This window comes from Centruroides sculpturatus, unplaced genomic scaffold (assembly GCF_000671375.1).
Source record: "Centruroides sculpturatus isolate CEXI.00-Female unplaced genomic scaffold, Cexi_2.0 scaffold480, whole genome shotgun sequence".
Taxonomy (NCBI): Eukaryota; Metazoa; Arthropoda; class Arachnida; order Scorpiones; family Buthidae; genus Centruroides; species Centruroides sculpturatus.
Window position 1 is genome coordinate 142,957 of NW_019384976.1, and position 21,638 is coordinate 164,594.

The 21,638-nt window shown below is 27.9% G+C and overlaps 1 protein-coding gene across 1 annotated transcript in view; it reads left to right on the top strand.

Annotated features, from left to right (window-relative positions):
- The window catches only part of LOC111632693 (merlin-like), a 54,496-nt gene that overhangs the window by 27,457 nt on the left and 5,401 nt on the right, over positions 1 to 21,638 (top strand). Inside the window, exons 6-12 of the mRNA XM_023377194.1 lie at positions 1,701 to 1,776; positions 6,044 to 6,178; positions 11,734 to 11,922; positions 13,958 to 14,080; positions 16,603 to 16,734; positions 16,981 to 17,066; positions 19,067 to 19,148. Coding sequence (XP_023232962.1) covers positions 1,701 to 1,776; positions 6,044 to 6,178; positions 11,734 to 11,922; positions 13,958 to 14,080; positions 16,603 to 16,734; positions 16,981 to 17,066; positions 19,067 to 19,148 — 823 coding nt within the window. The remainder of the gene's footprint in view (positions 1 to 1,700; positions 1,777 to 6,043; positions 6,179 to 11,733; positions 11,923 to 13,957; positions 14,081 to 16,602; positions 16,735 to 16,980; positions 17,067 to 19,066; positions 19,149 to 21,638) is intronic.

Consider the following 21,638-nt stretch of genomic DNA (forward strand, 5'->3'; position numbering starts at 1 on the left):
ATTTTATTTTCCTTTGTTTCGCCTGTCTGTGAAATGTAACACCGATGAGTCATTGTTTACACAGCTGGGTGACCTTGAACACAGCTGGAGTCCGATTTCCCGGGACATTCTCATAGACATCGCGGGAGGACAAGGGTTTAAAGTAGGGTGACTTCAATCTGGCGGTATATTTTTAAATATTTTAAAAAAATTATAATTTTTATTGCGATTTCCGACCCCCCCTAATTAATTAAACTTCTATATAATAAAATCTATTAATTAAAAAAATTAAAAAACTATCGGAAGTCGTTTTTGACATCAGAAAGCAGCTTTAAATAACTTTACCGAAGGAAAATCGGTGCGCTACAACTTTAGAATGATAAATTAATTTTGATAAAAAACTCCCATTAAAAAAACATTAAGCCTTAATCGAGCCTTATCAAAGGAAAATTAAAATCGCGATAAAATTTTTTCGCGTGCGCAAAAAATTCTGAAAAAATTTGGGGACATAAAAAACATTCCAAAAATTCAAAAAAACTAATTTTTTCAAAAGTGGCCTTAACGATGTAACGCTAAAAAACGCGCTCGAGTCACACTCAAGCGCGGCTCAGAAGGGGTTAATGTTTTACAGTTGCTATGATTTTAATCCTTGTTCCTTCTGCTTTTACCTACTTACCATATGCTGTTGTTATCTTTTTTATATCTGTTATGTTATAACTGGCTCTTTACACCATTTACATAGGATGTAGGTGGGATGCAGTTTTCAAATTGCAGACCTATAAATTTCTACAGGCATCTGTCTAGTGTCTCTCTGTCCTTCCTTAATCTCAAAAATGTAGTTGGATGAAAGTTGAAACTAGATATGGAAAGCTTAGGGACTAGAGACACAATAACTAAATATGAACTTTTGGTCTGGACTGTAAGTCATGTTATTTCAGTTAAAAAAATTTCTCCAGAACAGAGTTAGATAGATAGATGACTGGCATGACTATTGCAGTTGGCTTTTAACACTAATGGTCATTTGTTTCTCTTATGCTTTCTTCTGTACAGGATCATGGCACAATTTAGCTCAAATGGAACTTGTGCCAGAAAACAACATCATTTACATATTGAGACAGAAAAGATTGTCAAAATAAACATTAACTTTTTTGGTGTGTGGCATTATTGTCTGAAATGTATGAAAAAGTTCAAATTATAAAGATACTTTTAAAATTTTTTTGTTTGTTTAGAGTTTCTTCTATTCCATAACAGTTTTAATTGTACTGTATATTTGTCCTGGATTTTTATTAACTTATAATATACTGAATTTTGTAGAATAGTAATACTGTTAGAGAACTATAATGATCATTACATATTAAAGAGAATTTGGTAGATCAAATGCTAAAAAAAATTTTCATTTGCAATTGCTGATGTTATTAATGAGCATTCTTCATGTAACATTTCTAGAAGATTTTTATTATTTTTTATAATGTGATTGTAGTTTATATAGTGTGTATTACAATGCTAATTTCTTATAAATTAAATAATTTCATTACTATTTCTTTAAAGGTTTTCATTAAAATCACTATTGAAGGCAAAGTTTGATTGACACAAATGAACAATAAGAATTTTAAAAGTTTTAGAAATATACTTTGATTAATTTTAATAAATTATAGTAATTATAATTCAAATATAAATAATTAAATTTATTTAGGATAAAAAATAATTAATTTATTTGTTAGGGATGAAGCTGAGATGGAATATTTAAAGATAGCACAAGATTTAGATATGTATGGAGTAAATTATTTTCCAATCCACGTAAGTATAAATTTATTTTAATTATTTATTTGCACTTATTTTTCAAAATTTTATATTAAAAATTTTTATATTATTTGTTGATANATTTCCATTCTTGCAATAAGGACACATTTCTGATGAACATAGATCAATACACAAGTGCTTCCATCTTAAATGAAACTTAAGGTGAATCTGGATGATTGTTTTTTAACTATAAATGGTAGCTGCTGATAACAGGTGTAAAACACTGGTTGTTGTCTAATATTTCTAAGTACCATGAATGATACTTAGCTTTGAGAACCCTGTCCCTTCTTCTCTCAGTTAAAGATTGTCAAACTCATGTAAAATTGTATTTATATATTTTAAAACTTCTGAAAATGAATCTATTAAAGAAAGTGAGATACCTATTCTATTAAAAAGACACTCCAGTTTTGTGAACCAACTATAAATTGGTGATCTGATCGATGAGAACTTCTTCAAGGTTAGAAAGCCTTGTATTCCAAAGAGGATGGGTCAGAAATTATGTTTCTCAGAAAGTTTAAAGTTAATTTAACAAATATACAGATCAATCGAAACCCAATATCTTAAGCAAATACACCTACAACTGCCGTAAATAATCGGGCTAAATTTTGGATGGTTATATCTTAACTTACATATGCCAGAAGAGAAGATTGGACTGAAGGTCTAGATAGCATAACTGGCAATGCATCCGCATGGTAAGCAAGAGTTGCAGGTTTGAGTCTTGCTTCGAGCCAATTCTTTTCTTCCAGTTTCATGTAAATTAATTAATTAAATATAAAATAAATATTGCTATTTTCATCAGCATCTAAAAATACATGTATTTTATAACTTGCATTTATGCATTATAAATAGTTGCATATAAGTTTGCATTATGTATGGATGTACTTCATGTATATATAAGAGCATTATTTAATTTGGAATAGATTAGGAAAGATTTTGGATTTAGATGTCTGTCATTCACTTTGATTTAAGTTAAAATCAATAAGTATATAGAATAGAATTAGTAAAGTTCAGTATGTGTTATAGCTGATAAAATTTATTCTTTAATTTTTGCAGATGTTTTAATTGACAAATCCATTTAAAGAAAATCAATACTTAATTATTAACAATATTCTGTTTTTAAGTGATGTCACTTAGTATAAAACTATATTTTTTAAATTCACATAATCAATTGTATTTGACATTGATTGGTAATATTCAAGTATTTTCAAAATTTATAAGATTTGAAAACAAAAAATTTATGTTACAGCAAATACAAATAATAATTTAACATGATATAATAAAATTGGAATAGAATTTTTTATGTAAAATTTTGTTTATTAAACTAATAGAAATCTTTAAGCTATTTATACTGCCAGAAAGGGGGTGTGTCAGAGCTGTCAACTGTGCGAGTGAACTTTTTTTGAGAGGTTGGTAGAACAAGTTTGAGATGGAAATAACAAAAAATTACGCAATGTGGTATGTACAAATTAGAGCTGTTGACATTAATTTAACATTGGGAATGATTAAAATACTATTAATAATTGCCGGAATTGAAATAAATCCTGGTCCTCTCCCCCGCTCACCACTTCAGTCAAGTCAGTTGGATATGCAAAAAAAGGGGCGGGGCAGACCTAGGAAGGAAAGTCACAAGGATGAAGAAAGGGAAACACAGTTACTGGAAATTTTAAGTGAGGAATACCAAATTGAAGAAAAGGTAGAAAGAAATAATGGGACCCCGAGAAATTCGAAAATTCAGGATTATTTTAAACCGGCAAAAGAAACCGAAAAACAAGGTATTGACGATTCACAATATACGTTAAGATCTATATATGAATTAATTCAGGAAAAATTTTGCCAGTTAAACTTAGAAATTCAATCAATAAAAGCTGAAGTTAATAAGATAAAAGAAGAAAATAATAGTTATAAAGAAGAGATGAAGATAATTGGTTACAAGATACAAAAATTAGAAGAAAATTATAAAAATAACGAAAAGATAAAAGGTATGTTGGAATTCGAATTTGATAAATTGGTAAATGAGACTACAAATAAGAATATAATAATTTTTAATTTTCCGGTTAAAACATGGAACGTTGTTCAAGAAATCAAACAATTTATTAACGAAGAATTAGGTCTAAAAAATATAGAAATTGAAGGACTAGTTCAACTTAAAAATAGTAAGAATAACCTAATAATAAAAGTAATTCTGGAATCTGTAAAAGATAGAAATTTAGTTCTCAAAAGATTTTGGACTTTGAAACCAAAAATTGTTAATGAAACCGAGAAAAAAATAATAATTACAACGGATTTGTGTATTAGATCAAGAATTAGAAGAAAAAAACTACAGGATCAAATTAAAGTGGAAAAAACTACTAAAAATAAAATATTAATAAGAGATGATTACTATATTAAGGATAATATAATATATACAATTGATATGAATACAAACAAGATTCTTCAAATGGATTGTTCTCTTAGAAATAGACAGACGATTAAAAATAACAGGTCTGACAAGAGAATCATACCGAATTAAGTTTATATTCCTTTAATAAGATAACAGTAATTGAAAAAAATTGTAATAAAAGCTTAGTAAAACAGGAAAATAGTAAAGTAAAAGAAAAAATGTTAGTAATGTAATGGTAGTAAAAATATGAGAGAGACTAACAAAGACAAAAATAAAAAATAAAAAAAATTCTGTCCAATAGGGTTTTGGTGAATATAGGGTCTTTGCGGAAAAATTATAAAGTCTTACTAAAGAAATTCATAGCCTTTTACATTATAATTGGTTCTACGGAAATCTGTATGATAATTTGAAGTGACAGTCAAAGTTAATAGCTAATAAACACTTAATCATAGTATTTAGTAAAGCAAAAAATGAAGAAACAAGAATAAATTAATCTACTATGTTGAAGTAGCTATCATACTCGTAAATATAAATTTAATAACGAAAATAAGATCTATGTAATGTAAAAACATTGAGATACTGTATACGGAATAATGAATAAATTTGAAGTGTTTTTAAAACGGGTAAAAAGGTACAGTACATACTGAATGTGATGTATAAGTTAAAATATAATTAGATGTAGAAATAAATCTTTGTAGATAATCAAGAAATTGTGAAATCCAACCACCCTGATTGTAACAGACTGAAGGCGAATGCTCATCGAAAAGTTAATTTATGTAAAGTTCTAATAATTGTATAAACATCCCCCTTGTAACAGGCTATTGCCTATTACGTTAATAAACATTCTATTCTATTCTATACTGCCGGAAAAGGAAATCCTAACACCAATAATGAGTTATACTAGGTGAACAAAAAATTACACATACATTTATTTATATGATACCAGATTCAAGGGCACAACTCACAGTGCCACAGCAAATGCAAATTAGAAGTATCAATACATATGTGGAGCTGTTTATAAGTATTAGTGTCACTAAAAAGTTGGGGGTGACATTAGTTACAACATATAGAATGCCTCAAAGGTGACAATGAACTGCATATCAGAAACAACTAACTCAGTTTGAATAAGTCTGTGTGATAGGCCAAGAGAAGATAAATTTTCATTTTGTGAGATCATGGAAAGTGAATCGAGTTGTGTTCACTATATACAACATATTGGCAGCAATGGTCCAGGGAAAGCACTTCTAGGGGCTAGGGAAGAAGACTAGGGGGTATATTCTGGTCATCATCTCTCATTTTCAAAAGATTGTTTGTCACAAGCCAGTCACTGATTGCCTAAACATATGTCAAGGATCTCAAACTCAAATGCAGCAAAGTGCCAAACACATGAATATCAGATTCAGACTGTATTCAATATTACTCTGTAAACCAAAAACATACTGTAATTTAAAAAAAGCTCTAACAAAGGCCTCATGCTGCCAGACCTTTATGACTTACATAAACAGTTAGATGTTTGAATTTTTTTTTTTGTTTTAATTCCTGCAAGATGTTAGAAATATTGATCTTTAGAAATCATCAAGACTGTGAGCCAGATACAAAGCCTTAACAGGCCTGAGTTTTCAATTTTAATTAAATATTTTAAGTCAAAAAGTTTTCATAATTACTTTTGCTAACCACTGTTGGAGAAGCTGACACAGGAACATTGAAGTGACATCCTTTGTGAACAGTTGCCAAAGTTTTCGTGACCCTGAAATTCAATTATGCAACCTACAGTTTCAGATGCTCTGGTTTAGATGAATCATAGATTACTAATTAAAAATTTTGAATAATTTATATTTTGAACTTTTAAGAATAATAATTTTTTTTCTTCTTTTAATTTAATAGAATAAAAAAGATAGTGAATTATGGTTAGGAGTCACTGCATTAGGATTGAATATTTATGAAAAAAATAACAAATTAGCACCAAAAATTAATTTTCCTTGGAGTGAGATTAGGAATATATCATTTGATGATAAAAAAGTAAGTAATTAAAAATTAATGTTAAATAGCAATAAAGTAACATTAGTTGTAAATAAAAATCATATATAATTAAAAATTTTATTTCTTAAAAGAATTAGATTGTTACCATTAAAACTAATTTAAAAACAAACATTCTTTGAAGTTTGATACTTCAAAGAATATTTAAAATTTTTCACACACTTAACAATCAAATTTCTGTACACAATGAGAGTTTATTGCTATGTTTATGAATTGATATATTTGATAATTTCTAATATGTTTATTAGATTTCTAAAATTTTTATCAAAACATTGTGTTCATACACAATATTTTGATAAAATTTAAGAAAACAAATTAGGTTACATAAACTGGGACTTTTAACTTTGGAACGTAAGTAACTTAGAAACTTTTAAAATGTTCTACGTTTGAGAAGTCATAAAAATAAAATGAATTAGGTTACATAAACTGGGACTTTTAACTTTGGAACGTAAGTAACTTAGAAACTTTTAAAATGTTCTACGTTCAAGAAGTCATAAAAATAAAATATTTCAATTTATTTCTATTCCCTTTTTTTTACATTTTAATGTTAACATTATAGAAAAAAATCAATTTATTAACAATAGTAGTCGTAACGAAAAAAATTCAATCTTTAAAGATCTGATTTAATAAATTCATAAAAAAAAAGATAAATCGTGAAGTTCAATAAGATTTAGTGAGGTAGATTTACAAGTTTTCCTGTGATGATTGTAGGAAAAACGTTAGTGTTATCTAGAAATGAACGTTACAAAGATTTAATTAACAACAATAAATCCTCTAATCAAAAATAAAGAGATTAAAAAAAAAATGATAGAAAAGTGTTTTCCATTAAGAAATATCTTGAAATTTATCTGTTATGATCCGGAAGCTGATACAAAGTGTTCTTTTTTCTTTTCCTTTTTTTCCAGGTAGTATATCTACACTGAAATCTGAAGTGTCGAGCGGCAAACTAAACCATTCAGAAAAATCGATAAGACAAAAATAATCAATAAACCTGTGGAAAAAAAGCGTTAAAAATAACGAAAAAACGATAAAATTCATTGAAAGGAAATTAAAAAATAAATTTAATTAATAATGTATCAAACATTTAATTAATATTTTTATTTAATTATTTATTTGTGGTGTGTAAATTGTTAATAGAGTGTTCTTAGACTTAATTTATAATTTATCTGATNAAGATAGATAAGATCAAAAGTATATCAGAATATATATATTTTTTTCCTTCTGTCCAGATATTATATTAAAAAAAGTAATTGCAAATTGAAGTTTTATTATGATGATCAGTATATTTGGTAGAATTGAAAGTTCATTTGGGTATTTACATAATCGCTCGTCTATGGTGCCTCTGTCGTGCTTGTCAAGTTTTAACTTGTTTTGGTTGAATTACGAATATTTGCATATTTATTACGTAAGTTTAATTACAGCTATTTTTTAAAATTTTGTTATCTTTTAAGAAAAAAAAACATTAAAATTCAGTATAAGAAGATGCATTTTGACATCTCATGCTCTATTATTTCCAAAAAGGAAAAAATGCGTCAAAAACTCAAAAAAAGATATATGCTGTATATGGGGAGGATGCAGTTACTGATCAAACATGCCAGAAATGGTTTTCAAAATTTAGGGAGGGAGATTTTTCCCTTGAAGATTCACCTCAATCAGGATGCATCCTGATTGAGGTGAATCTTCAAGGGAAAAATCTTCAAGGCTAGCCCATTTTGATTGAGCCATCCTGATTTGGCTAGCCTTGGATACACTTCCACTTCCTGTTATGACGTTTGGGTTCCCCCATCAGTTAAGTGAACGAAACCTTACTGTGCGTGTTTCTGTATGTGATTCACTTTTAAAATGCAGAGAAGACGATCCCTTTTTAAAGCAGTTAATAACAGGTGATGAAAAATGGATCATTTACAGCAATATTTAATGCAAGAGATCTTAGAGTAAGTCAGGTGATCCTTCATTGCTGCAACCTAAAGCTTGTTTGCATCTCAGAAAAGTCATGATTTCAGTTTGGTGGGACTGGAAAGGGGTTTTTTTTATTATGAACTTTACCCAACAACCAAACAATTAATTCCAATAAATATTGTCTTCAACTGGATGAACTAAAGGCTGTAGTGCATCAAAAATGTCCAGAACTTGCAAATCGACAGGGAGTGGTATTTCATCATGATAATGCTAGATCACACATTATTAAACATGCACCAAAACCTTCTAGACTTTAACTTGGATGTTTTGAGTCACCCTGCATATTCTCCAGATATTGCTCCCTCAGACTATCATCTTTTTTGTTCATTGCAGGATAATTTAAATGGCATGTTATTTCTGTTGATTTATAAATTTGTAATATTTTGATTTGCAATGTGAAAAATTAATACATTTAATGAAAACAACTTAGCATTGATTATAAATTTAACTATTTCATTTTAATATTTTTTTCATTTACTTGAATCTTAGCCATATTAAGAAAAATAATAATAAGTCTGGGGTTGTGCAGTTTTGTAAAAATGCATATTATGCCTATATATATAAACTCCAAATCACCAAAGCTTATTGTTGCAAGTTGACAATCTAATTTTTTTTTCCATTTATACATATTGGTTTTTTTAACCATTTTATATTTACAGGATTCCTATGCACCTGGAAAGTCGGGGATTTTCATTAGTGTTTGGAAAAAAATTATGGAAATTCAGGGAATTTGTCGAAAATTGTCAAAAAGTCAAGGAATTTGTCTGCTTAGCTGCATTGTTGATTTTGTTTGCGTAATATGGCTGACCAAGTTTAGCTGTCTGCAGGTAGCAAGATGTAATGCTGCAACCTTTATTACAAATATAGCAGAATCCATTCTTCTATCAAAACAGTTCCTAATACAGTAGAGCGTCGTTTATCCAAAAGCCGGTTATCCGAAACGTCGGTTAACCGAAAGCATTCCAGTCGGCAATTTTAAATATTTGCTAGTGCTGTGGCACTGCAATCTTTGGCTATATCTTGGGCTACTCCAAAATTTTTTTTGTTGGTGTGTGTGTTTTAGCTGGCAGCACTGGCACTTTTGTGTGGTGTTTTCCTGAGGACTGTGCATTGTGCTGAATCAAACGTTTTTGATACTAGATCAACTTCTAAAGTATAAATTTTTTTGTTTTTATATTTTTCAATATATTTATTTTGTTTGTAAAAAATAAGGAAATAATTTTTAACGATACAATAGCCACGATTATTATTTTAAAAAGTTTTCTTTAGGCTTAACATCGACGAAAATTCAATGCAAAGCGACATGCAATGGAGAAAAATTTCAACATGGGATAGGTTAATATATTTTTTCGTACGTAATCGGTTATCCGAAAATAAGTTATCCGAACAACCTCTGTCCCCAATTGATTCGGATAAACGATGCTCTACTGTATAATATACTGCCAGATCAATCACAATATTTAAATTTTAAACATTTTGAGATTTTAAAAACACTTTATTGTGAATTTGAGAGAATTATCTGCAAATACTCTTGATAATGTAACATCAATTAAAATTTTTCTGAAATATTTTAACCCTTTCCAACCCCCCAAAATTATCGTTTACACTCTCAATTCAAGGTTAGGTGTCAATAAATTGATTTTAAAAAATGAGAACAAAGTGCAAAAATTGATAAATAATACCAATAACTTACAAATATTTATCATTTTTTATTTTAATAATTTTTATTGTCTAACAAAACATAATTTATAATTTCTTTCCAGTATATTAAATTTTTATAAAATTTATTAAGGTATAAATTTATACTTTTGTAACAGACTACAGAATTCATTAATTTCCTGCACTTTGCTACATAGTTTAATAATTAGTTTAATAGACTTAAAGTTGGGTAACAAATATCAGTGATTTTGGCAAATTTAGGGCTTAAAAACTGTCAACATTGATCATATCTGTTGTAATAATACTGTAATATGTTATAGTTTTGAATATCAACTAAATAGCCTGATCTTTTTTACATAGAAAAAAACGCTTTATTTAAAAATTTGTAAATTTAACTTTTTGTTTAAATTATATTACTATTTTAAAACAATTGCCCCCCTTTTGTTGAAAGATTGGTTATAAATTTACATGTTTCTAAGTCGAGTGGTTCATCTTTTTAAGCACAGTACAGTACTATTTGTATATCAGAGAATACTGTTTGTTGATTTTATACTTCCTTGTGTTTACATACAAATAATAACGATAAATGATGATAAAATAAAAAAAAAGCTCCTGTTTTGTTTGTAAAGTGTTTATTTTTTCATTACATTGAAGTTGTGGATCCTATCAAATATTTTACTACAAGATGCATGTACTATACTTTTTGGCACAGTCTTTGGAACATATCAATTGTGCAAAAAGAGGAATAGATGTACTCAATGCTCATGGTAAAATGCTGTTTTATTATGTTAATATTCCACACCATAAGAAATGTGAGGGTTGGAGTTTGAACAAAGTTGGTCAGGGAAAATCAGGGAATATAAAACAAAAATTTTAGTAGTAATCCTGTATTTATGAAAATATTTTAATTTTTTTGCATTTTTACCAAATTATTGTAAATATTCTTACTGTAAGTATAGTAACTGTTTCACTTTTATTTTTTTACTATAAAAACAACATTCTTTCTTTACATTTTATTTTTTCTAAGTCAAATGATCACTGTAATGAATTGAGCTATTTTTGGCTACTAGCAAAAAATAGCCCAATTCATTACAACAATTGTTTGTCTTTGATTAATAACATTTGGCTTTAAGTTTATATATTTAATTTTTCTGTTGATTTCAGTTTCTGAAAATTTCAAAAAGTTTGAATTTAAAAGAAACTTTTGTAATGTATTATGTTACTTTTTCTCCAAATAAAACATTTGGAAATGAATGCACATTTTCTAAAAACATGTTTTCTTAATTATTTATAAAAATCAAATTTTTTTAATACAGTTTTTGGAATTTTTTCTTTCTCATGAAACAAATCACTTAAATAATCAAGTGTATAACAAATAATTTATGTTTCAGTTAAATTAACAGTCAGTCAATCAAACTATAAAAAAATCAAGTTAAAGATAATAATAGGATTTTCAGAAAACACACTAACATAAAAAAGCTGAACATTTTAATATAGTGTGTTTAAATTTATTTGAAAAATAAAAAAATATAAATTAATTCAGTAAAGTTAAAGAAGTTTTAAAAACTGTAATTGTAATTTCAGGATTCTATTTCAATTAAAATGTAATAAACACTTGAAGACAAAACCCAAAACATATCTACTTTTATTAAAATTCTTATATACACACTAACAAGAACATTTTAAAATATAATAAAGAATAAAGACATTTTCCAATAGAGTTTGTTGTTTGTACTTTATAATAAAATGTCTTACTGCAAATATTTAAAATAATCCTATTGAAGTGTGAAGGATTTAGAAAAATAAAACAGTTTGTTTTATCTTCAAATGTTTGTTATATTTAAAGATAAATAATTCTTTATAAATTTTGAAGAACTGACATCTGTGTAATTTAAACTTTTAGAAAATTTTTGAGTCAGCTTAATAAATTTATTATTATAAACAGCAGTATTAAAATATATTACCAATATACTTATTTTTACTTGAAAATTCAGATTCTTGATCTTTGTATTGGAAATCATGATTTGTTTATGAGAAGAAGAAAACCAGATTCTATGGAAGTCCAACAGATGAAGGCACAAGCTAAAGAGGAAAAATTGAGAAGACAAGTAAGTTAAAATTATGTAAAAAATTAAGATTATATATTAATATAAAGTTTTTCTTATTTTTCACTTTTTCTGTCCTGTGGACACTAAGATCTAGTACTTGTACAGAAATGGACACAAAAAATGATCCATTTCAAATCACGTGAACAGAAATGGACACAAAAAATGATCCATTTCAAATCACGTGAACAGAAATGGACACAAAAAATATAAAATGATGAAATATTTACCATTAAAACTGATGACAAGTTGATGGAATACAAAGTTGGAAAATTTTTAATTTTTTCTGCTGTTGAAAATGAAACTAAAAACATTAGAGGAGTGGTTCCCAAAGTGGGTGCTGCTGCTCCTCTGTGGGCAGTAAATCTAGGAGGCAAAAAGAAGCAAGTGGATGGCAGGGTGGGTGCTAGAGACAAGGTAATGGCCAAATGCTTACCATAGGCAAGGGTTAGGGTCACTGACAACCTTTCTCTTTCCTCTGTTAAAACCAGTTAGAAAAAATATTGTGTTTAATGGTTTCCAGATGTGGAGAACAATATACAATAAGGATGCAAAGTGTGAGGTTCATAGAAAATTTTTTCTAAAAATATTTTCAAGACTTTCTTACACAAAGGAAAAGGGGGCATTGGTATAAGTTTATGGAAACAAGGGGGTGGTGGCTTGAAAAAAGTTTGGAAATCACTGCATTAGAGTAATAAAGTTATTTTGTAATGATGCTATAAACATCATGGATGATTACATTTGAACTGTAATGGTCAGCTTGCCTAGAAAGTATGGTTTGTTCTATTTATTATCTTAATTAAATAATAAATGGTCAAATTAGTCTGCAAATTTACAACAGAAATAACTCATGATTGTATAGTTGTAATTCAGATACTGAAGTACAGTTGTCTCTCGATAATCCGACAGGTATGGGACCAAAGGGGTGTCGGATTACCAAAAGTGTCCGGATTACCAAAAATAATTACATATTTTGCATTGTTTTGCTAGCAGTAACTTACAATATTCTCTACTCCAACTGTTCGAACAGAACTGCTCACATAAAACACACGAAATGTGTGTCATCGAGTAAGAATTGGATGGGGAGATTCACATCGCGACATGCTTCTGTGCAAGCAGGCACGTAACGGGGACAGGTACCTTGACGGGAGGTGCATCGGACTACTGAGCATGTCGGATTAAAAAACGTCGGACTATTGAGGGACAACTGTAATTTGAAATGTTTGATCTGTTGATCTATTTCAAAATATCTATTTTTCTCATTCAAATTTATCTTTTTTTTTATTGCTGACATAATTGAAAGTAAAGAAAGAAAATTTAATTAATAAACCAGCAACATTCTTTGGCACCATTTTTATCACACAGATGGCAATCCAATTTCTTCAATTCCATATTCTGGTTTTTGTATACAGATACATTCAATGCATAAAGACAATGGAACAGCAATTTTTATTCATACTTTTTCATTGTCCATTTTCACATGTGAGTACTAGGCTTAAGAGGGCTTTCTCCATGTTCATTGTGTGCTAGCCAGGCCAATAATGGCATATAGTTGAGTGGTGAGGAACTGGATCCAACATATCCAAGGCAGCAGATCAACCTATAAAAAATTCCTGGGTTTGCTAGTCAAGATTTAATTCTTGGTTCCCATAACAGATAGTTAATACCTTAACAGTTAGATGTTTGAATTTTTTTTTTTTTGTTTTAATTCCTGCAAGATGTTAAAAAATTTTGATCTTTAGAAATCATCAAGACTGTGAGCCAGATACAAAGCCTTAACAGGCCTGAGTTTTCAATTTTAATTAAATATTTTAAGTCAAAAAGTTTTCATAATTACTTTTGCTAACCACTGTTGGNTGATGAACTTACAATTTGATGAATATAATACAGGTGAGAAGAACTATTGATTTAGTTTGTTAAAAAGTCAATAATTTATTTTAAGATAATAATTTATTATCTTAAAGAAATAATAAACATGTATTTATATATTCTAATATAAAATTTAGTTACGAAAATTATTATTTTCAATTTAATTCAGGTTGAAAGAAACAAATTGGCTCGAGAAAAACAATTAAGAGAAGAAGTGCAAAGAGAGAAAGCTGAATTAGAACAAAGGTTGATGCAGTATCAGGAAGAAGCTAGACTGGCACAAGAAGCTTTAGTTAGTATTTTTTTTTAATTATCATCATCATGTTTTAAATTAAATTGTATTATCAGCTGTCATAAACAGGCAAAAGTTGTGACAGATATACAGGGTGATCATAATTTAAGTTTCACTTTGGACCTCCTATAAAATGAAAACTACTAGACCGAATGTTTCCAAACCTGGAAATATTATGAAGGAGGTTATGGAATTTTATAATCTGCAAAAAAATAATTAGTTCAAAAAGACCCACCAGAGGGAAAAATCAAGGTTTATTCCTTGTATTGACATCACAATACATTTTACAAATAACACTGGCAGTACATGTTCAATGTGCTACTTACCATTTCCTGGAAGTTAAAGTGCAGTATTGTGCCTCCACAGTAGTTCAAAGCACTGGGATATTCATAAAGCACCATTTTCCTCTTGGTGATGACTTTTTGAACTAATTATTTTTTTGCAGTTATGAAATCCCATGACTTCCTTCATAATATTTCCAGGTTTGTAAAGATTTGGTTTAGTAGTTTTTTAAAGTGAAACTTAAATCATGATTACCCTGTATTTTAATATAATTTGGTTTTGTAGTCTATTAGCAGTTTTGGAACTATTGTCCTTATTTATTATCATTAATTATACCAGCTGTTTTTTTTATTTTATACAGCATTGAGGTTGTGAGATCAAATTATTATTCATAATTATAAGTAGGGCTGTTTAGAAGGGAAAGCTGGAGATTTTTCCCTGAGCCCAGAGAAAACTTGGGGATTGTAGATGTTTCTATTCCTATAAATTAATGCTATTTTTTTAATAACAAAAATAAAATCTTTAAGACTACATTTTAGTAATAAAGAAACATTCTACATATTTAATTTGTTTAAAGAAAAAATGGTATAAGGGGCCTTCTCCAATCTTGGGCTGTATACAAGCAATTGACAGTTCTGATTATTACTCAGTTATCTTTATTTTCTTGTTAGACTAAGATTCTGTGTGAAAAGTTTAATTTGAATTGGTTTGAATTTATGTTTGTAGTAGTTTCAATATAGAAGAAAAGAATAAAAAATGTTTATTGATAAATTTGAACATCACAAAAACATTTTTATGTTATAATATATTATTTAGAAAACATTATTAAGTATAGATTCAATAAGTAAATATATAAGGTAACTTGAAACTTTATTGATGTTATAAAGAAAATACTGTGGTAAAGTGAGAATAATTTTTTAAAATAAACTCAAACAGCCTCTCTTGATACCTATCAAGTGTATTATTATACTAATCAGATGTACAATTCATAAAGAATTGTAGATTATCAGTTATATAATTATTGACTATTTTGATTAATATCTATTAAATTAGTTTTTAAATTTAATTTTTAAAAATTTTGCATGTCTTTTGTTTTTTGTTTTATGCAGTTGTATCTTAGTACATTTAATATTTACAATGATATTTGAAAAAAGATTAAATTTATATACACACAAAATATATTTAGAAATTTGTATGATATAATGTTGTGCAAAATACAAAAAAAAACACATAAATCAAGGAATATTATATATTCTTATAAAACAGCTTCATCACATTTAATTTTATAAATATATAGTTTAAAGAACTATAAAAATGTTCATCAATTATGAAAAGTTTTATAGTTATTTAAAATATTTTACTGTAGTGGTTATTTTAGTGTTATAAATCAGTTGAAATTGGAAATTTAATTATTTTAATTCTGTATGAATTTTACATGATTTGATTAATCAAATAATTATTTTATGAAGTGTTATGATCAGTTAATTATGTTGTTTAAAATCAAAACATCATTTATCTGTTTATTTATAATAGTTTGTCTTGTGTGTTTTATGTTTTCAGTTCTTTTTCTGGTGAATTATATATTTTTTCCATTGTAACTGACATGTCTTTTCCTAATTCCTCCATGAAAAGTTATTTAATTTGTAATGTAATTTATTAACTATATATTTTTCTTGTGGAAATACAGTAGAACCCTCATTATCCAAAGTTCTGTATTATATGAGATGAATCTGTAAGTGAGTACATCACTTTTCCTATATTGTAATTCATAAAAGGAAGCTTTTGTCATATAAGAAACCATTTTGCAATATGTTTTACTGTTTTAGTAAAATGTATTGCAAAATGGTTTCTTTTACCATGACAAATCATTCTCATTAAAGTGTAACTTCAATGATACACATTTTTATTCTTATTCTTATCACTATTGTACCCATATTAGCTATATGATAAATGATGTAAAAATTATTGTTGTGTATATGATTAAACTTGCTAAAATATAAAAAGAGGCTTAAAAGTGTCATACCACATAAACCTTTTATATTCATAATTATTATTCCTAAATGGCTGTGGCCAATTCCTAAATAATGTGGAACAATGCTACTTCAGATAAAATCGATGACCACCATCTATTTTATCTGAAGTAGCACTAGTCCACATTACCAGAGATGATCAATGTTCAATGGTGGTAATATTTTAAAACCATAATATAGATTATTTTGAACCAAAATATTTAATTGCAGAGAAGGTCAGAAGAAACAGCTGAATTATTGGCTGAGAAATCTCGTTTTGCAGAAGAGGAAGCTATGTTACTAAAACAGAAAGCTGCTGAAGCTGAAGCAGAAATACAAAGAATTAAAATAAGTGCAATTAAGGTTAGCTGTAAATTTTAGTATAAACAGTAAAATGAAAATTAATTTTTAAAAATTATTAAAGAAACAAAAGTTTCATATTTTGAAAAATTAACTGTGGTCATTTTAAATTAAATCAATTTAGTTATATTTATGATAATCCTAGTGATACCTATTAAAGTTGTCTGATAAAAATTTTAAAAATTAATTTGTGAAAGTATACAAAAATCATTTGTTTTTTGTTTTTAAAATGAAATTTGAAAATTTTAGACAGAAGAAGAAAAAATAATGATGGAACGCAAAGCACAAGAAGCAGAATTGTTAGCAACACAAATGGTTGAAGAATCTGAAAGAAGGCAAGTTTTGTTAAAATAGCTTTCTTAAAATAATTGTAGTAATAAAATTTTTGGATGACCTTTCCCTCTGTTATTGAAATCAATATTGTATATTAATATACTTATTTTATTGATATAATTTTATGAGAATGTAATGTATTTTTTATCATAATATTTTAAATTCATTTACAAAGCCAATTTTCAAGTTATATTCAATAAAAGTAACAGTACCTTTATTGAATATAACATGAAAATTGACTTTTTAAATGAATTTATAACAATAGATGTGTAAAATGAAAACAATAGAAAAAATATGTTGTTTGTTTTAATTTTTATGTTCAACTTATTAATAATTATTATTTATTGATGGAAAAAATATTTTTAACTGAGCTGTCTCTGTTGTTGTTCTATTTTTATGGATTGATGGTATGCCACATATAATTGGATGCACAAATACCTTATGAGAAAAAAAATGCTGGCATCACACAGATGTTATGTGCCTCCTCACATATGAAAGAATTAGAGGAAAATTGCATAGGTTAATTCTTGCAAGCATTGCATGTAATGAGCACAATTTGACATGATAGCAGTTTAAAATGAATTATAAACAAAATACCACAGCTTATAGTCTGTTTTTTTTTTTTTTTCCATTCCTGGACTACAAAAATAAATTCCAGTTCATTTCAAATAGACTGCTGTGTTTGCTTGCAACATGCCTTTTCACACATCACATTGTCACACAAAGCACAGTACGACAAAAATATAACAATTAATTTTGATAATATAAACTGTGCAGCTTGTAAGAGTTTTGTTTATTTCATAACAATGTTATTCAGGCAAATGTATTTATTCGATAAAATTATGAGAATTTTTTAAATTATAAAGATAGAAATTTACATATTTGACATCATGTCATAAATAGCTGAATTTTTGATGGTCCAAACATTACTACTTCGATTGTTTCATTTCTCATATAGAAAACATTCCTGATTAAACAATCGGCAAATTTTGATTTTTCTATACAGCAATACCTCGGTTTTCGTTGACTTTGGTTATCGTCAATTTTTTCTGCGAGAAATTTGTCTCAGTTTTTGTTGGTTGCCTTGGATTTTGTTAGTGTGCTCGCGTGGCCTTCGCCACTAATTTTGCGAAAACAAAGGGCAACCCATGCATTTTCCTGCTCAGTGTGGCATTGGTTCTCATTGTACGAGCATTATCACCCATGGCTGTAGCCAAACAATTCCATTGCTTTCCTTTCCATTTTGCTCCATCTTAGGACCAAAGAAAGCTTCCAGAGCAAGCAGCCCTTCAAAGAAGGCCAGGAATGATTGAGTTGAGGAAGGAAATCATTGAAAAATATGAGAGTGACGTTAAGATTGCTGAAATCGGCTACTTTTATATTCATTTTATATTAATTTCTTATTGTTTTTAGTATTAAACATTATATTTATTCTCTATAAATATAATGTGTTTTTGGTATGTATTTTGGAGTGTTTAGAATGAATGAATTGGATTTACATTGATTCATACGGAAATAATATCCTTGGTTTTTGTCGGTTTCAGATTTTTGCCAATTGTTTTTGAATGGATTATTGACGAAAACTGAGGTATCGCTGTATTTTGAGTGATACTAATTTTTCATAACTGCATGACTATATTGCATAAAAAATAGAAATAAGATTAAAGTAATCAGATTTGGCAAAACTTGTCAAAATGTTAAAGGAAACCTTGTTCTAAGTACAATAAAACAATAACATTGTAAATTGACAGACTTATAACAGAGAGAGGAGTTTTTGTTTACATGGTAATATAATCAATAATATTAGTGGTTTATTGATGTTAGAAGTAGTGGTGGTACTAACTGCACTGATAATTGGTGGGAAAAGTAACAATTTTACTACCCTGACTTTGAAGAACAATTTATCAATTTCCAATTACAAACAAATCTGATGTCATTCAGTGAAATTTGAGAGATAATTTACAGTGTTGAAATTTCATATGTTTATTTTTTACATTTTTAGATCAATTATGATAAATGCATTTTTGGCAATCCATGAATACTTTACATCATTAGAAAGAAGACAAAATGCAGAAATTAAACATGTAATTGTAGCTTGCTTTTGATTTAATGCTGATAATTTTGCAATTTTAGAATAAAACTGGTGTCTGTGAGACATCATGCAACCTATCTTGTTTGTTTCTGTCATGTGCCTTCTGGAGAGATGTATAACCTCACTTAAACCAACATGCTGGCATTCCCTGGGGTAAATCAGCACGCTGTTTTTACATATGGAAATATCTGGTTTTGTGGTCTCCCGGATAGTCTGGCATGCTAGTCAATCCATTAAAATGAGGTATACATTGTTTATGGACAGTAACCATCTACAATGCTATTATAATTAAGATTTAAAGAAATAACACCTTTAATAACAAGAAGTATTTGGATTCTGATGTTTTCAGCGTAATTTATAGATTGTCATCAGGATTATAAATTATCAAATTAATGAATTTTTGTTTGAGCCTTTTAAATTTTGTAATCTGATTGAAAGAGTTATTCCAATCCATTAGCTTGTTAATATAGAATCCTGACAAAGGTCTGTAAATTAGACCATATTCATAGATACAAATATTTCTTGCTGTTTAAAGATATTCTTTCTTTGAATTAAAAATAATTGAAATTTTAATCAAAACATTGTTAGAATTGTTTAAATTCAAAAAGATAAATTAAACTGAATATGTGATATTATTTTAATCATGTGATATGAAGAGACAAGTTCCGGATTTTAAACTTAATTATTGAGAGATCACTCTTCCGATGTTAAGAAATTATTTTTTGTGCTTAACGCTCTTAATGCAATGATATGTAATTTAATAGAATTATTTGTCTTTTTATTTTTTCTAGTTTTACATTTTTTTAACTGAAAATTCAAAATTTATTATTATTAATATTGCAGTAACACTTTTTATTATGAGATGATTATCAAAATTGTATTTCATTGCTACCATTTTTTGAATTGCATTGGAATTTGCTTGATGCTTTTCTTAGATAAATATCCAGAGAATTGTATGAACCATGTTTTCAGTTCTTCATCGGTTTTAATCTTTAAAGATTTATTTTGTGATAAAAATTTTTAATATTGCTGTTGAAAAATACAAGTATATTATGTAAAAGATATATATAATATATATACAACATTTTTTTACATTACATTACTCAGAGCTCTGCAATCAGTGTACCATGAGATAATGCTAGGTGTTCTGTGGCACAGTGTATCCAAGAGGAGGAAAGGTGCAGAGTATATAGTGGGAATGTGAATATAAATACATTGTGGATTCAAAAGAGGCAATGATTTGTCTACTATGTGTTTATTGCCACTGATGTGACAAGGAATTCTAACAAGCTTCAAACTAATACACCTTTGCAGTCATATTTCACAGAATATGGGCACATGTAAATTTGGTGAGTTGTGTATCAAGGTCATCATTGTGAAGCAATAAGTAGATTATGTCTCTGTTGCATGACCTATGATCACGAGATCTTGATCATGTGCTCTTCACACTAGGATTGTGTGATACTTCATCCAGGGTGGTTTCCAGGTGGTTAAGAAATAAAGTAAAAATAATAAAATTGATTATAAATTAATTCCAGATATTTTTATATCATCACAAAGTAAAAAAACAGTAAATCAGTCATTTGTATTGGTAGGCACTTTGTAATTCATATATTTTTACTTGTGGTGGGTCATGGAATTCTGGAAAGTACCTACGTGTTTTATGTGATAAAAAGCTGCAGGGCACTGCTGTAAAATATTTTTGATTATTGTATGTTTGTAATACAATATACTATATTTGATTCATGTAGATATACATAATTAATGTCACACTGAAGCTAGATATATTATAGAAGCTAGCATAAATATATATTAACACAATATGCAAATTACTCTTACACAGAAAGGTCATTATTTATAAAATCAGGATAACGTATCATTTAAACTAAGTACAGAAGCTAAAATTTAGCAAGTTGTTTTCTTTTAAATAGATTATATGCACAAATTATTATTAAAAGCATTTTATTTATAAATTTAATACATAACTTTCAATTATGAATCTTGGAAAACCAGTTTAAATATAATTAAATCAAACATAAATTTAAAAATATATACAGTAGAGCGTCGTTTATTTGCATCAATTGGGGACTGACGTTTTCGGATAACGTATTTTTCGGATAAACGATTATGTACAAAAAAATATATTAACCTATCCTATATTGAAATTTTTTTCTGTTGCATGTCGCTTTGACTTGAATTTTCATCGATGTTAAGCCTAACATAAATTTTTAAAAATAATAATTGTGGCTATTGTATCATTAAAAATTATTTCTTTATTTTGTACAAATAATATAAATATATTGAAAAATATAAAAACAATAAAAAATTATACTTCAAAAGTTAATTTAGTATTGAAAACGTAAAATATTTGAGTAGTCCAAGACATAGCCAAAGATTGCAGCGCCACAGCACTGGCGAAAACTTAAATTTGCCGACTGGAATTCTTTCGGATGATTGACGTTTTGGATGATTGACTTTCGGA